The 18,065-nt window shown below is 51.3% G+C and overlaps 1 protein-coding gene across 1 annotated transcript; it reads right to left on the reverse strand.

Annotated features, from left to right (window-relative positions):
- Window positions 1–7,246: 7,246 nt before the first annotated feature.
- Window positions 7,247–13,226, reverse strand: LOC8023845 (DNA (cytosine-5)-methyltransferase PliMCI). Its single transcript, XM_029975414.4, has one exon. The coding sequence runs from the start codon at window positions 13,066–13,068 to the stop codon at window positions 8,977–8,979; it is 4,092 nt and encodes a 1,363-aa protein (XP_029831274.2). The 5' UTR covers window positions 13,069–13,226; the 3' UTR covers window positions 7,247–8,976.
- Between the last annotated feature and the right edge of the window lie 4,839 nt (window positions 13,227–18,065).

An 18,065-nucleotide genomic window follows, 5' to 3' on the forward strand; every position in this document is an offset into this window, starting at 1 on the left:
CCGACAAGTGGCCGCGTAAAGGTCCGCACGCACCGCATTTCGGCCCCAGCGCAGCCAAAACGCCGCGGTCGGATAGGATACAGGCCTACCGAGGCGCCTCCTAGCGACAGATTTCCGTTTCGGTGCCGCGCGCCGGCCGCCGCTCGACACACCCAACTCTCTAGCCACCATACACACGCCGTCGCTGCTGCTAGCAGAGCTGGCGGCAGCGAACACCAGAGAGAGAGAAACAGCGTGAACTGAACGCGCGCAGCGCGCTACCGCTGCTTATATTCACACTTGAAGGAGAGGAGACTAGAGGAGGAGAGTTGCGCATGCGCGCGCGGTGTGAGTAGAAGCGAACGCACGCGAAGTGCACGCAGCTGGTAGGGAGAGAGAGCGGAGAGAGGGGAGAGAGGAACGCGCAGCTGTTGGAGAGAGGGAAGGAGGAGAGTTGCGCATGCGCATGTGTGAGTGCGGACTACGACGCCGCGGGACATAGACCCACGCAAAAGATGCTCCGCATCTAAAAAATCACAATCAGGGGACCGTGGGGGCCAAGGCATTGTCGGTGACCCTCGACCCATACAGTTGCCGGGAAAGGTTCTGTCAGGCTAGTCTCTCACTGTGGTGGCGTAATGCGGGGGTGCTCCATCTTGCTGGAAGATGCACACCTCCCTTTGCATGTGCGAAGCTTCCAGCTCCGGCAAGTTCGAGCATGCGAAGGCAGGCGTCGCCGATGACCGTGCCCTCAAAACAAAATGGACCAACAACGCCTCCCCTCCAAAGTCTACACCACACTACGACCTTTGGTGACTGGACAGCCTCTTCAATGATCCAGTGGGGGTTTGTCTCGGACCGGCAGCGGGTGTTCTGCTTGTTCGCGTGTCCATCCAGATGAAAAATAGCTTCGTCCGTGAAAAGCAGAAACTGAAGGTGGTTCTTGTTTCGTGAAGATGGGCCCAAGTTCGTCCATGCAGAACTGCTTTCGCCGTTCATAGTCATCTGGCTGCAGCTCGAACAAGATCTGTGGCATGAGCGGATACATTTGTTGGCGGATCACCCTCCAGACAAAGCTTTTACTGATACCAAGTTGTCTTGCGACTTGCCGCACGGCCAGGCGCGAGTTCAATGCAAATGTTGCAAGCACGGTGGGACGTTTGTTCTGCTGTGGCGACCTCTCTTTGAGTACTCGCAGCCTGGTCTGCAGTGTTCTCCGTGTCGAATCGGTGTACCCAACGCATGACAGTCCGACGGGTGGGTGGACGCCTACGAAAAGTGGCCCGAAACTTCAAACTCACTTGCCTCATACGCCTGGTTTCTGTAAACCAAAGGACTACCTGTGCCCTCTCTTGAACGGTCAGGTGACGCATTGTGGCTGTTTTCTCACCAACCACGACAGAAAAGGTCTCGGAAGCAGCGTCCGAGGATGCAACCGACCAGCGAAAGAAAGCAGACGACACGCAGACGAAATCCCCCGGCAGCAAGAGCGCCGTCAGCGTTGTCGTTCTGCAACCGCGTTTTCTTTTATTTTTGTTACTTGAAGTTTTGCTATCTCTATCTGCATTTATTTTCAAGCCAAAGGTAGATTACAAAAAAGATTGTGTTCGTGTCAATAAACCACGGTCGACGCGGGCACTTTTGATATTTCTTTAAAAGCAAACCGAAACCAGAGCTCTGACTGATGATGATGATGATATGATGATGATACTGCGGCTGCTCCCTTTATAACGGGCGGGCTCGAATAATCGTGCCCAAGCCTGGGGGTGAATTCAGCGCCCCCTGTGTTGTGTATGATGCCACCAATCCTCCAGTCGTCTTTTCGTCTGCTCGATGGTCTTCCAAAGGGCTTCAGTAGTATTGGCTGTCTTGCTTGTTGACGAGAAGCCCAACGTTGCCGCTAGAGGCGGGACACCCTCGTGTAGTCGGTTCGCCTCTTCGGTGGCAGAAGTGGCAGAAGGTCGGATTCCGCCACAACGGAGTATGATGTGCTCTGCGGTTTCGTTCTCACCCTCGCATACGCGGCATACAGTCGACTGCACACTATTGTCGAAGCGCTGTTTGTACACCAGTGTGCGCAGGGCTCCAGCACGAGCCTCGAACAATAGGCGGCTGCAAGCTGTTGTCGTACAGCCGTGTCTCTGTCGTGATTTGCTGTTTTAACTCCGCGTACATGGTAAGGGTTGACTTTGTCTGGGCAGCCTCCAGCCACTGCACATTCTCCTGTTCGCGGACCCTTTTCCGCACCACAGACTCCCATTCTTTCTCTGTGGTCGCCTCCATCGATCCTGTGAAGAAGCCGAACTTTTTCTCAAGCTGGTAGAGGCGCTTTCGCCAACGGCTCTGCAGGGAAGTCATATGTGTGTATATGAACAGCCTCTTGGCCCAACGGCACCGGTCCATGAGTCGAAGCCGCCCGTCATAGGAAACCTTGCTTGTCGCCTCCCTCGCTTCGAAAGACGACCAGCCCAGGTCCCCCTGCAGTGCCTCATTCGCCACCGTTCCATGGCAGCCCAGCGCTTGGCGTCCCACTTCTCATTGTCTGCGCTCCAAAGCGGTTCTTGTGTCACCTGGTACACACACCACTGCGTTGGCGAACGTCAAACCTGGCACCACCACCGCCTTCCACATTTCGCGGCTCACTATGAATCTATTACAGCTCCATAGGCTGTGCTTACGGAGGATGTTAGCTCCCCGTGTGGCGGATTGACGGAGGTGGACGTAATGCTCTTTCAGATAGTCTGCCTCATTGGACAACTCAACGCCCAGGTACTTATACTTATTCAGTACCGGTAATACGTCAAGACCCAATCTGAGGCTATCGAGCTTTTCTTTCTCAGTGCCCGCGAATTGTATCACGGCGGACTTGGATGTGTTGTACTTGAGACCAAGCACGGCAGCCTCATCAGCATATATGTCGAGAAGTTGCTGCATCGCCGTTGTATAGCCCGCCGTCAGCACAAATGTCGTCCGCGAAGGTCAGACCCGGTAGCACCCAGTTCACGGCCTCTCCATTTTCAACGTGCAGTAGCGACAAGCCCAGTCCTGATTTTATCAACCGCTCCTCTAGTCGCGTGACATACAATATGTAGAGAAGCGGCGAGAGTGGGCATCCTTGGCGCAATCCACGTGTTACGACGATTTCTTCTGATCTGACCTCTCCCACTTGGGTTGTCACCGTGTTGCCTGAAACACGGAGGTAGCGCCATCTATCAATAAGAGCGTCAAACACACCCCGCACCTCGACTTGTTCGTCTGCGTCGTCGCCCACCGTTGACCCAGGCAAGTTTCTTGGCCTTATTTTTTCAGAAAGAGAACTACGCTTTGTAATTTTACAAGAAAAAACCGACCTGTGAAATACACCTTTCACGAAAAGTTTAGATTGCTGCGTGCAGGCGTCGATTTTTACGGTCCATTTTAGATCGGGCCTGGTGACTTGAGCCACCCTATACATCTAAAAGGTACTTCAAGTAAAGAATAAAGTAAATTAGACATAGTGTACTTCAAGTAAAGTAGTAAGTACGCTGGGTGCAATGTACTTGAAGTAAGGTACTATAAATACAATGTACTTTCAAAGTACATGTATTTTAACACAATCGCCCATGATGCCCTTTCCTTCCCCTATACAGTGATTTTTCAACTGGTAAGCATTGCCCAGGAGTAATCAGGGCTGCATGACCTATTTTAAAATGCAGTGTCGAATGTTTCCTAAAGTGGCCACAGAGTAGTTATTTTCAGGAATTGAGCCAAATTCCTGAAAATCACTGTATAGTGATTTTCTTGCACTGGATTGTTGCACCCAAGGGTGTTAAATCTTCTAGGAGAGAGCATGACGTCAGCCCTGTAGCTTCCGCAAGCAATCCTCTCATGGAAAAGTGTACTCTCCTTAATGAAAAATCATTTGCATATTCAACATACCTCCCAAAAGTCCTTCAATTTAAAAAGACAAAAGAGAATGTCTGAAAACATTGTGACGTAGTTGTCTATTGTCTTTTTCTTCGATTTAAAAGTTAAATTTTTTTGCACCACAGTCTCAGGTGCTACATTACGATTAATTTTGCTCGCCTAATATTTTAAACCTCCTCCCTTGGGCTGATCTACCGAGAACTAGTGATAGTTAAAAAAAAAGCTACGAGTAAGCCGCCCCAAGAACAAACGGGGCAATACGTCGTCTGCTCACGTTTCTGGCAAGTCTAGAATATCCCTCCCAGTATTTCTTCGGAGTTGACAAAGCATCATTTCGTGATACAAATTTAACAAAACCAAATTCGGGGAATGTACTTTGAAATCAAAAATTGTACTTTCCTTAGAAAGTACCAGAAAAAAAAACACTTTAAGTACAAGTACATACTCAGAGAATGTACTTCAAGTAAGGTACAAGTTTCCTAAACCTACTTGAAGTATGATGGTAACACTGCGGTTACCATCGCACAGTCTAGTACAACCAGTGGTTACGGTGAGGTCTGGAGTAGGCAACACGGTAACAGTGCGTTTGTGAGCTTTTGTGAGTGTAGTTCTCTTCAATATTTTCTGCCTTGAGAATAGAAGATCGACAGTAATTTACGCAGTCCACTGTGCAAGTGACAAATGATGCGGCACATCCTGGATAACGTGATTTTCATTTGACCTTTTCATTGATGTTGAAACATTGACTGACAATTACGCTCAGTGTGCGCCGCCCACTGCCGTCAAACGGGGCAGTCACGAGAGTTGGCCAGAATGTATGGGAAGCAGCTGGCGTCGTCGCCATAATGTGATACATGTTTTCCTCCTTCTTTTCTTTCATTTTTACATACTTTCTGTAGTGTATATATTCTGTACATTCATGAGTCTGTTTTGTTTTTTCACATGTGGTGGCAGGCTAGCAGGTGCTCTGCGTAAGGGTTTTCACCTATCTGCCCAGCCCCGCACACCACAACATGGATGCTTCCAGTATGTGCAAATAAAATTATTATTATTATTATAACAATCCTGTTTTCGGTTCACAAGTAGTTTTGAGCCAAAACAGAACAATATTGGTTTTTAGTTCGCATTATTTTGCGATTTTCATGTATCTGCATAAAACTAAACACAGAATTATCATGCTCAATGTTGCACATCCGACATTTCTAACTCCTCCCATCTACCTAAACGTCCGTGTGTGACCTGACACCAGAAAGCGGAATTTTAAAGGTTAAAAGCGGCACGTTGCGAATATGGAACGCACACTTTCATGCAAAGCTGACTTCAAGTGACTCAAATCGAAAAACATGCATATTTACAGTATTACAATCTCTTCTGGAAAAGGCTGAGCAACCGTTGCATTCGTTTTCGCGCACGAAACGGTGACTCCCAGAGAAAATAAGAACGCAGTGATTGCCTTCATTTTAACAATGTAAACACACTTGCAGGCGTGCGCTGATGAAGCCTCAAAATTAAAACTCCCGTAGCGTGATTCATGACTGCGCCGGCTACTACCCAATCTCGTTGTCACGCCACTTTCTGCAAGCAGACACTGAAATTGCCAGTAAACACACAAAAGCGACACCGATACAATTATCTTGTAGAATATGACCTTATTTAGTAAAAAGCACTACATGTTGTATTTAAGTAAAAAAAAAAAAAACTTTTTTCGTTACAAAAAAATTAATTTTACCGTTAAAGGGATACTTCAACGAAATTTGAAATATTCCCGTCATGTTCAAAAATAGGTTGAATATGATCCACAATATTTGTAAATGACAATCGCACATTTGTATTTTGAGCCTGGTGGCTGTATTTTTCGTTATAAACGGCCCACTCTGGCAAGCGCTCGGAGAAGGCCCAGCGGAGGCCACGTGACATCCAACGCAATCGTGACGTAGGTCTCAGGACGAGCAAAGCTACGGCGAGGCTGACGTCGAGAGGATGGCCTAGTCGTTCCAGCCACCGAAGTGGCTGCTTTTGTACGAATTTTGAGCGACGGGTTAATCTTCTGTAATCTTGTATGGGGACAATAGCGACTTCTGCGACACACAAAAGGCATTCTCGGGAAGAGGGGAGTACCTCCTGCACCTCTTCTCTCGTCGTGGCCGGAGGCGAGACAACCTCCGTCACTAGCCGTCAAGGTTCCTAGACGGGCATTACAAGCGAGGCGTTAGCGACATCCACCAGGTGCTCTTTGCTAATCGTTTAATTCGTTTTAAAATTCCTTTTCGTGACTTTTTAACGAGATATTGGTATGTTCGATGTGATGCTGCTCCTTTGAACACATATAGACCAAAAAATGAGCGCCGAAATTTCGTTGTAGTATCCCTTCAAGTCTGGCAACTGTGTATTTTTGACGAATCTTTAGAAAAGTTGAGCCAAAGTTTGGCTCCGTTGAATCCCGAGATTCGGCAGCAAATTTTCGATTCGGCAAAAGTTCAGCCCATCACCAGTAAAAATATGGGACCCGGGTGGGAAGGGGAGAGGGGGGTCTGGTTTGCCCCCCCACTCAAAAGCAAGTTGGTACGTTATGGATTATTATATTGGAACGCAAAAGCCTTAGTCATCATAGTTCCAGAATGCAATGGCTTATGGGTCATAATCAGGGTGACCTGACGTCCCATTTTGGCCGGGACACTCCCATCTTTTTGTCCCAATAAGGAATCATGTCCCGTTTTCGCAGGAGTGCATAGTTTCGAAATTGGCTCAAAGCGAGTTGAAGCAAGCGGAAAGTATGCCTACTCGTTACAAGTATATTTTACAAAAATAACTGGAGGTACCTCAAAATATTTACCCAGTAAAATTTAGAGAACTGTTCTTGCCCACAAACACTTTTTTCTGTCGAGAAGACTCGTGTGTACAAATTTTTTGTTTGAGTTACTGAATACAGCAGTTAACGTTTCGAAATAGCAGTTCTTGCATTAAATTTTTTCTCCCAATTTTAATCTTTAGTACTCCACCGCCCCCCCGTCCGCCCCCCCTTCTCCGGGCTGGTATGTCCAGTTTTCTACCCTGAGGAATATGGTCCCCCTAGTCATAATGCTTACGCAAGCAAAAAAGTTTCCTCGTAAATAAAAATAGGCTATCCCACTTTGGCTGAACTGACCTCCTGGGCCCTAAAGTGCACAGAGGACTCGGGGAAGCTCCACGACACAGGCACGCAGTTTACAGCTGCGAGGCCTTCACCTTTCTATGCCAGTGGCAGCCGCCACTGTCCAATTTCACTTTGTGAACAGATCACTTTATGGCTAGAAGGATCATGGATGGGATCTTCCAGAAGTAAATAAAGATTAGGGATTCTCATTACCTACAACAAATACACTGTCACAGCTTCAACACAGTTTATTAAAACAAACGCATCACACTATTCCAATCTTACTGCGGTAGATGTTACGGGCTCGTCCCCCCCTACAAGGTACGCTGCGTTGAGGGGCGTGGTGCAGGTCTGCGATGTCTACTGTCAGATGAAGGAAACAAACTAAAAATTTTTTTGACAACTGTTTTTTAGATTGCACCCGTAGCCACATGGTTCTGGTCAGCGTGTTCGTGCATCATGCAGTTTTAACGGAAGAAGCGAGTGCTATAAAATAGTAATTGGTGTGTTCCACTTTGCAACTTTTAAACATCTACATGCACGTTTTCAGAATGCACGTCAACATCTCCATCACTAGTGATATACTCCTGCCCTCATTGCTTCGTACCTGTAGCCATATTAATTAATTTTAGTACACTGCCTCGTGTCAGTGAGCAAGCGCATGGGAAATCCTGGAGGATCTATCCCAGTCTCTTCTGCCACCCTGAATCTACCACCCTGCCATCTATAGAGCGTGGGAGGTAATTAGTTTCAGCATGGACAAAGCGAAATTACACCTGAAAATATTGTTTAAAAAATTTCCTCACATCTTGATGAAATGCTGCCGGGTAAGCAAGCTTTTGCCAGTTCGGTGCAAGCAGAGCAGCAATCACGTCACCAGCTAGAAGAATTAGAACTCAATGTTGTTTCATACCCACTTTAAATAAGGATAATGAAGACACACTTTGTAAGGACTGAGATTATATAAAATGTGCAACAATGTAGAATAAAAGTTCACTTTGAACTGGAAAGAATGTAATGGTGTTTGCTTCCAAGTATTTGAAGAAAAAAAAAACACCTGTAAAGTTCAAAGTGGCAGCCAGCAGTTCATTTCTTCCAAAAGTGACATTTAGGCCAATATCATAGGTTTCTTCAAATTCAGTAGGTACATAGCTCAGACCAGAACAAAAGTATTTACAAACATTGACTCCAAACAAAAGGCTCAAAATTAAAACCCATTACGATTGTGATAACCAACCAATTTGAGTAGACTCCCTAGTTGTCTTTCATCAGTGCAGTAATGCCAGCTTGAGGATGCTACAGTAAAAAATGGTAGGAGTGCTAAAGCTTATGATTTCTAGAAAATGCTGGCTACAAATGGAGCATCGAAAACTGGGTTGATGCACAAAGTGAAAAATTTAGTCGGGCAATTATAACAATTTATGCAAAATATATTCACGATAAAAGTTTCCAAAACTTTGTTTGACACAATATCAAACTGGACTCGCATAAGACAGTGAATATTTAAAACCTTTTGACCTTCACACCACAAAGTTATAAATCGAAGGTGAAAAGTGTCACTCTATGGTGGAACTCGAAAAGGAAAATGCCCATGCTCACCAACCGGCAATGTAGAATAGGCCTGGGAAATACGCTAACCACCACCACACCTTCGGACACTTCTCGTTGATACTAGATCAATGCGCTAAAAAAAGGTATGTAGGTAGAAAATCTTTTTTTAGCAGGCACACAACAAAACAAAACAAAGTCCCTGTGAATACTACTGGGCACAGATTCAGAGCTTGTACTGCTTGGCACAGTACAAACATTAAAAGGCTTAACTGTGCTGGCAAAGTTTCAAAGATCCCCCGTCGCAACCTCTATCAAGGCAAGACAGTTCGTCCCAGAGCCATCTGCATGCAGAGTTGTCTGGTTCAGTCCTCGAGGGTGGGTGGGATTTGTGGTCGCTGCGACGAAGTTCAGCCGTCCTGCCGCAGTGCCAGGCACTTTAAAATCTCTCTACCAATGGCACGCGCAAGTGGTGGCGGCACTGCATTGCCCACCTGTCGGTGCCTGTCCAAGATGGTGCCAAAGAACCGGTATGTGTCAGGAAAGCCTTGGGAACGTGCACACTCACGCACGCTGACGACCCGGTGCTGCTCGGGATGGAGCACTCGGCCCTGTTTGCCCATCGGCTCCGGATTTGTCACTGTCGTGCTGAAGAAGCCGTCCCAATCCAGCCGCCCGTAGAGCCCTGCCCAATGGTTGTGCCGGTTGCCTGTGTGCGGCAGGCACCAGGGGATCAGGGTGTTGTCCTGGCGGCAGACAGGGTCGCACGGTGCATCCTCCGCACAGGGGCACACGCCACGCAGTGCCCCCGTCGAGGACTTGCCGTTCTTGCGGTCATGGTGCGTGTAGCGCAGCTTCCTGGTGAAGGTCACCCCATCCGAGAGTCGCACCACCGCATTGGGCAAGTCGCGCCAGTCAGAGCCTGGCTCCAGTGGGATGTGACGCATCCGGGCCTCGACCAGGGGTGCCATTTCCTTGCAGACGTGGTCCCTAAGCACAGCACCGCCGCCCCGGAGTGTCCGCTGGAACGGAGTGAGCGCCTCCGCGCCGTAGGGGATCTCCTCACGCTTGGCGCCGTTGCGTATTTCTGGGAGGTCCAGCATGGCGTCCCGGACAGTGATGGTCCGGAGTGGTGCGGACGAAGACCACTTGCAGTTAGAGAGGTACTTGCGGTCGTCCACCACCACCGAGAGCTGGCAAGCGCGGGGCGCGAAGACGTGCTCGGGCTCGGGGTAGAGGGGCAGCTTCTCGCCGGGGGCGGCCGCCAGGATGATGGCCCTCCTCCGCGTCTGGGGCACTCCGTAGTTGCCGGCCTGAAGGACCCCGAAGGTGCACTGGTAGCCCATGCTGATGAGACAGCGCAGGGCCAGCTTGAGCACCATGCTGCGCTTGAATGAGACAAAGTTACGGACATTCTCCAGGACGAAGAAGCGCGGCCGGTAGTACTCGCAGTAGCTCAGGTAGGACGCGATGAGAGAGTTCTTGAAGAGGGAGTACTGCCTCGAGTTAAAGCGGTTCATTCCACTGAAGCCCTGGCACGGAGGCCCCCCACAGAGGACCTCCACGTCCCCCTTCTGTGGCAGGGTCTGGCCCCGCTCGTTGGTGCTCTCCCCATCCATGACGAGGCGCAGCAGTCGGTTGCAGTCGTCCGTGAAGATGGTTGCGTCCGGGAAGTTGAGCCGGAAGGCATTGGCAGCAGGTTCCTCGCACTCGATGGCCCAGCAGGTCTCGCTCACACCGGACTGGTGGAAGCCCTCGGACAGGCCGCCGCAGCCGGCGAAGACATCAAGGCCCCTGAGCTTCTGCCGTGGAACAAAGAACTCCTCAGGAGCCTCGACGTTGGCTGCCTTCTGGGAGCTCTTTCCCTTTTTTCCCTTGCCCTTGCCAAGGCAGCCCATCATGCGGGCTTTCGAGGATGGCTCCGTGAATGTCTTTGTTTTGCCGTCGTACGCCTCGCTGAAGTAGAAGCGGTGCGGGCCTTTGTGCAGGTAATCGTCTATGTCCTGTGCGAGATTCTCCCCGTAGATCACGTAGCACTTCCCACGCACCTGGCTCAGGTCCACCAGCGCCTCTTCCTCCGAGTAGTACAGGAGGTTCAGGTCGGCCTCGTGCTTGGGAGCATGAGTGTTCTCGGACCTGTAGAATTTTTTGACCAGGAGCTTGAACCGCTCGGGGCTGTCAGAGGTGTCGTCACTTCCAGACTTCCCCTGGATCGAGAGGATCTTGCCAATCCTGAAAGGCTCCGGAATGTTTACATTGGAGCCCTTGACATACTCCGAGCGCTTGCGGTACTGCTCCGTGTAAATGTCCTCGTCGACCTCCTTCTTCTTGGAGGACACGCTCGTCTTAGGGACGGCCTTCTTGAGGCTGAACTGGAACGCGTCCGGGTCGAGGTAAACGCACTCCCCGATGGAGAAGGTGTGGTCGTCGTAGGAGACGCTGGCATAACACCGCCGGCCGTTCTCCTCCTCAACCACCTCCCCAGGGGTTGCCGTCTCGCGCTTGCGCCGGGCCTCGGCCTTCTGGCAGGAGACGCAGGCGTGGCTCACTTCGTAACTTCCGGGCGGCGCCAGCTCGGGTGGGTCAACGAAGCGGGCGTGCTCGGGCTCGTACTCTTTTTGGTAGAAGAAGGAGCGGCCATCGTCCCCGTCTCCGAGCACGCTTTCGTCCTGGAGGCTGTGCAGGCCGCCCCGGCTGAACCAGTCCTTGGAGACCCCCTTACGCACGACGCTGCAGACATCGCTCACTGTGCTCAGGCTCTGATGCTCGCACTCGCTCACCGGGAACAGCTCCCGGGGGTCGGAGGTCTCGCCGAGGACCGTGTCCGAGCCGCGCCAGAACCAGTGGGCGTGGAACATCTTCTCGCCCGAGGGATTCTCAAAGAGGTAGACCACCCGGGCAACGTACTGGGGTGTCTTGGGGTCAGTAGGGGTCACCAGGACGAAATCGCCCCAGCGCAGCTCGCGGCCGTTCACGATGGCTTGGCCAAAATAGGCCCTCTTGCCGTGCGACGCCACGGGCTTCTCGTCGGCCCAGCGAACGTCACTGGAGCCTTTGCGGCGGGTGGTCTTGCGGCTGCCCTGGGCTTTCACCTGACTTGCCTTGAGGTCCATGGCGTCCTCCATCTCCTCCGTTTCCCCGTCGTCCTCCTCGGCCTCTTGGAAGACCTTGTTGAGGCAGCGCCGCTCCTCGCAGCACTGCTTGAGCCGGCCGCTGCCGCCGAACTTGACCTGGTCGCGGCACGCCTTGCACTTGCCGCAGTCCGGCAGCTGGCAGGCCTCGCAGACGCCGCACCGGTTGCGCCGAGTCGTGCCGGCGGCCTTGGCGTCGATCTGCTCCCTGAAGAGCACTTCAAACACGTCCCGGACAAGCGGCGTGGTTGTGGCCAGGGTGCCGACGGGCTTCTTGGGCACCGCGTCGCGCCGGCCGCGCCGCATGGCCCTACGCTGGCCCAGCGTGACTCCGGCCAGCTTGACCAAGCTGCGCAGGCACGGGGTCGTGATCAGCGTCGTTTCATCGTCGTCCGCGGTTACGTCGAAGCTCTGCACCTGGTCGACCACGAATTGCGCGTTGCGCAGGAGTGCGTCCTCGGTGTACTTGCCGATCCCCTGCGGCGGCGGCGTCAGCTCGAGCTTGTTGAGCAGGTCCTCGTACGTGGAGTTGGGGTCCCTGACCACGGTCTCGATGACCAGCTTGCTCATGTAGATCTTCTCCTTAAGCGCGTCCATGAAAGGCGCGTACTGCTCGCTCGGCGCCATCAGCACGTAGTCGGCATACGGGGTCGTGAAGCCCACAACGGCGCTCTCACCGCCGTCGAAACCGGCCGTCCACCAGGCGCCGATCGGGCCCAGCGCCTTGGTGCAGATGCCGCCGTCGGCAGACGGGTCCTCCGCGTAGATGGGCTTCACGTAGCCGCTGAAGTATAGCTCTACCTCGCGCTCGATGAGGCCGCTGTCGAGCGGGCACAGGTGCGTGTGCTTGTCGTAAACGCAGAACTGCGTCACCTTGTGCTGCGGCGTGTCCATCACGTCGTCGCCGCCGTCGTCCGCCTCGTTGAACACGTTCAACTTGGGGTCCGTGAGCGCCAGGAACTCGTCGACGGCGTCTGGCGGGTCGCCCTCGAACAGCCGGATCTCGGAGGCGTCCAGCACTTGCCGGCAGGCGCTGCACCGCGTGTAGGTCACGGCAGGCGTGTCGTCGCCGTTGGTCGTAGGGGCCTCGCTCTTAGGACGCTTAGACATCTGGTCGAACATGTCCACTAGCGAGCGCTGTCCGCCCTCGTCCTTAGAGCCTCGCTGCCCGCGTTTTCGCTTGGCCGGCGCCTTCGCTCTGGCCGCTGCTTTGTCGTCGTCGTCGTCGCTCAGGGTAATTGTAGCCTCCCGATCCCTCGCGGGGTCCGGCGGCTCGCTCGTCGGCATCTCGTCGTCCGACGAGCCGCGACTCTTGTGTCCGTTCTGCTTTACCTTGACGGCGCTTACGGGCGTCGAGCTCACGGTCTTCATGGCTGTTTGTGTTTGCGATTTCCCAGTTTTTCGGTACTCGTCGAAAGCAAAGTTGCGAGGCGGCAGCTGATGGCGCGGGAAAAAACACGAGAACGATTTCCCGCGCAAACTTGAGCGGAAGTACTGCTGGCGCCGCCTGGAACCGCCGCCGCCGGAACGACGGCAACGACGGACCGACGCTGCCGACGCTGCCGACGCGACGGCAATGGTTAAATCTACATTGTATCTCTACCGATAAAACCAAATAACGCCGACGTCCGCTCCTATTTCTACGTATCTGAGTAGATTTTTAAAGGATAAATACGCGCCACTGATATTAAACTCGCTCTTGTCGCAAACTTTGGACTGAGCGCACTGAGCGCCTTCGTGTCGTCATAGCAACAATGGCGCGCACCCGCAGATTGTGCAGATTGTGGGTGAGCGAGAGGAGCGGGTTGTACCGGAGGCACAGGTTGAAGACATGAACGATGAGCTATTTTTTTCTTGGCAATGCAGTGGAAGGTACAGGCCCGCGTCCCCTCTCCCATTTTGAGTGCACGCAGGCTCTCCCCCTCCCCCATTTTTGGGGAGAGGAGGAGAGCCCGCGCACACTCAAACTGGGAGAGGGGACGCGGGCCTGTACCTTCGTCAAACGTGAAAACAGCGCAAAAAATTGAACAAAGGACAAGTGAAAGGAGTGCACGGACAAAGCGCTGCGGTGGTAAGTTGGGCTAGTTGGTTTAACATCGTCAAACGTGAAAACAGCGCAAAAAATTGAACAAAGGACAAGTGAAAGGAGTGCATGGACAAAGCACTGACAAAGCGTTCAGCCTTTCACTTGTCCTTTGTTCAATTTTTTGCGCTGTTTTCACGTTTGACGATGTTAAACCAACTAGCCCAACTTACCGCCTGTACCTTCCGCTGAATTGCCAAGAAAAGTTGTCGCGGAGTATAGGAATGGGTGAAGCGGGCCGAACTTGATTGAAGCACAGTGCCGAGCTGTCTGTCCTTAGGGGCAAGGACAAGCCCAGCGCAGGTTTTCACTGGCTGCATCTAGCAAGCAGGCTCTGCTGTTGGCGCCTTTGAATCGTCATATCGAGAGGGACAGCGAGAGATTCAGAGGCACAAACGCATGCCTGTGCCGAAAATTATAGGCTATATCGACCTCGTCGTCCACTTCTGCTCAGACGCAGTGGCGGATTCAAGAGAGGGGTGGGGGGGCGACAGGGGCTGCCCCCTGCCCCCCCCCCCCCCCCCCCCCCCCCCCAGGAAGAACAGATAAAGGGGGTAGCATTGCAGGGCATGCTTAGGACAGAGGCTGAGGAGAGGGCGCACCTAGGAGTGCAGTGGGAAGACATGAGGGAGTCAACGTGTCACTCTTGAGATATGTAAAAGACTTTGGCAAAAAACGTTCAGCCTTTCCACTCTCGTGAAGAAGGATACACTGTGTGCTTCTTCGTCGTCGTCTATTTTTCGCGCTGCTTCCTGCGATGAATTCCCACCGTGTCCAACTATCCATTCTTCTATTATAGCTGGAAAGGTTGCCGCCATCTACGAGCAACGGCGGAAACCATGCTGGTTGTGTGCTTGCCGCCTTCACTTATAGGTGGCGGTAGCTGTCCAGGTAGGTTAGTGTCAGCATACACGGACACGATCCTGGAGAACCTATCCCTTAACAGCTCCGCTGTAAAAAAGGAGGCGTCTATCGTCCACCCTCTCGTCACGAGCACAAAGATTGCAAAAGGCGGTCGTGGGTTGCACGTTGCATGCAACAGCATGCAAGCTGCAACCTTTGACGTCGTAAGCAAAAAGAAACAGTGATGTCAATGTTTGTTTTTGTTTGTAGCTCCGCCCTCCGTGCCCCGATCCACCTCCCAAAAAGGCGACCCCTGTATCCCTCATGTCACGTGACGTGATCTGCCGGAGTAACTCGGATCCATATAAATCTGAGTTTTGTTGCCTGTGGTTTTAAATCACAAGTTAAAGTAATCAAGGGGGAGCGCAGTGCAACAAAATGAAGGCGACCTAAGAAGATTGCTGAGGCCAACGACACTTTTACTCGGGCGTATTGTGAATGCGTCGATGGCGTCGATTCCACTCCGCCTGCAGATGTGTTTGGCGATATAGCTTACAAGTGTCCTCTGTTTACGTACAAGCAAAGTATGTTTTAGTTCAACGTGATCTGAAGCCAGCAGCACTCCGTCGTACTGTGCCCAGCACGACAGAGTTGCCCAAACTAAACATCGCCCACGTTAACTATCACCGCTTTTTCTTTCTTCGGGCCGTAACACAACCGACAGTATGGAACACACCAGTAGTGGCCCATACCTCAAGAATCTTGGTCGTCTCCGGCCACCAAAACACGGCAAGAAATGCCTATTTTTGTCTGCTACCGTGCCAAGTGTCTCTGCTCCAAGAATGTTCAGAAGCGAAACAAAACGAAAAGCCGAGAGCTCGTTGGACGTTTCACAGACTCCGACTTCTATAACAATTTGCTTGATCGCGCATCCCTGCTTAGTCGCTGCAGCACAAGTGCTACTACCACAAGTTCCATATCGGCATCTTGCGTGACCGGAAGTCTACCTTTTGGAGCGTTGCAGGGGCTGGGCGGCAGCGTACTAAAGACATGTTTTCTGCTCGTTCACTGTCATTCGCCTAGAAACTTTTTAAAACCTTGTGTAAACAGTTGTAGTCGAAATTTTTAAGAAAGTGCAGCACCGCAGGAAAAAGCAACTAGTCGAAGGTAAGTCTCGTGGCAGAAAAGCCGGCGTCAGTGGGACGGAAAAAGCCAGATTGGTCGATGGGGTCACGTCATGGCTACACGACCTCACACGGGAATTTCAAACAACCCACAACGCTCGCGTGAAGTTACGCGTGGAATGGAAGTGATTAAAACATAACGTATAATGCGATTTAAAGTCGCCGCATGTCTTAAATGATTTCACTTTATAAAGTAAGCAAAGAAAAAATTTGAAGAATTTTAGGCGGGATTCGAACCCTTGACTCTTTGGTCGCAAGCCAGACAGGCTGCTGACTAGACCACGCAGACGCTTGGGAACAAGCGGGAGTTTAGGTTTAGCTATCACGTTTCACTCTTAAAGGAGTCATGAAACGCTTTTTCAACTTTTTTCTGTTTGGCTTTCCTACTCAACTCAAAGATCGCGCATTGTACCAAACAGTTCAAGAAGTCGGAAAGAAGGGAGTCCCCTCTTGCTCGGAATGTCGCTTGTGTAGCCCGGACACAGCCATTGTCCCCCTAGAAGATTAGCCCGTCGCTCGAAATTCCGACTAGTTGCTTTACCCACCCCGTTCACCCCGAAGCTGACAGTGCTGTGGAAGCTACGTGCTCGTTGGGCCAGCCACACATTTTCCACGTGATCACGCCCTCTCGCGCATACCGACCCGCAGAGAATGAGGTCAGGTGATGAAAGGGAGGCGGCTGATTGGTTCGGCAAGCGCGTAGCTTCCACCGCAATGTCAGCTTAGGGGTAAAGGGATTAAGTGAGGTCCGGTGTCGTGTGACGTGCGCTTGGGCCCTGGTGACGCGCTGCGGGGGCCCGGTTATGGTGGCTAGTAGCCCGGTGACGCGCTGCGGGGTCCGCGGATGTATCACAGTGAAAAGGCGGAGAGTTTACGAAGGGAAGGAGGTACGAAATAGTCCGCTATGTTTTGCAAATTTTTGTAGCGAAAGTCAGGCTTCTGACTTTCTACCTTTGTTCTTTTAGACCACTGAACGATGTGCTATTAGTAAAATCCCAATAAAAATTGATTTACTCCAGCCCAAAATTCGTTTCATGGGTCCTTTAAAGGGAAGTTGAAACACTTCTTGAAAAAACAAGCTAGAGGTAACTTCTGGCGTATTTTTATCCCGTGAATTTGATTATCACGTTCGTTATCTTCCAAGATGTAACTATATGCGAGAAAACGCGAAAAACCTCCGACCAGTCACGACGTCATACTGGGATATTCGGGCCGTCAAGCGCGTGTTGCTCGTGTGGGCAGTGCATGCAATTGCAAGCTTGCTAGGTGTATTGCCCCCGCACCGACACCAGTCGTGACATCTCTTTCCGACCTTTTTGAAAATAGCGAGTGTGCGTGTATAGCTTTGACAGGCGCTGAAGATGCGCAAGATTTAAGATTCCGAAAACTCCTAATGTGGTGTCACGCCCCGGGAAGGAGGGGCTTCAGCGGTACTTTGAAAATTAATTTCTGAAGCCTCCGTGCACCTAATAAAAAAATAATCTCGATATTCGTGACCCCGGATGAGAAATAATTTTGGTGTTTTTTCTCTAATACAGAGCTGCTTCAGTTTTCCTTTAAAGGCAAAGCTTAAGCGTTTTCCTGTAATTTCTTGCTGCCGCAGAAAGAAACTGAAATATGCCAAGGAAACTAATAGTAAGTAGGTTGCACATGAAAGTACCAAGTCACCCTGAAAATTCAGCATCCACAGAGCAGAGCAACTGCCTGAAACTCTTGTTGCAGCTTGGAACCTGCGTGCAACCTGCCATTCGGATGCAACATTCTGCCGATTACGATTATTGCCAAAATTAACTATATGTGCAGAAAAAAAAAAGTTTAGATGATAAATGTGATAACCCAGGCACAAAGCCAGGATTTTGGTTAGGGGGGGGGGGGGGGGTTGTCCCAGCAAAATGGAAGATTTCGGGGGGGGGGGGGCCCCGGCCCTCTCCCCTGGCTACGTGCCTGTGATGACCCAATTAAAGGCACAAGGTCTCCTTTCGCAGCTCACCAATCCAGTTTATACCTTGCCCCGTTTTTCAGTAAGAGCTTTCAAATTAAAATGCTAAAAGCGTTACCGACTGAATTGCACACAAAAGTGGTTCCCAAAAAGTGTGAATCTACTGGTCCGTTCCAACAGCGATCGTGCATCTTGCATTCCGAGGGGAAGCGAAACCCCATAATGCCTCTGCCACTCTTTTGCCACTCCTCAGTTACCAATTATTGCTACCACAGGCACAAACGAATCGGCAGCAGTGTCGGTTTCCGGACACCGAAAA

The sequence above is a fragment of the Ixodes scapularis genome, unplaced genomic scaffold (assembly GCF_016920785.2).
Source record: "Ixodes scapularis isolate PalLabHiFi unplaced genomic scaffold, ASM1692078v2 PGA_scaffold0__279_contigs__length_252992795, whole genome shotgun sequence".
NCBI classification, from domain to species: Eukaryota; Metazoa; Arthropoda; class Arachnida; order Ixodida; family Ixodidae; genus Ixodes; species Ixodes scapularis.

What these genes read in the sequence shown, in the direction of transcription:
- LOC8023845 (XM_029975414.4), bottom strand. Translation starts at nt 13,068, where the DNA reads ATGAAGACCGTGAGCTCGACGCCCGTAAGCGCCGTCAAGGTAAAGCAG.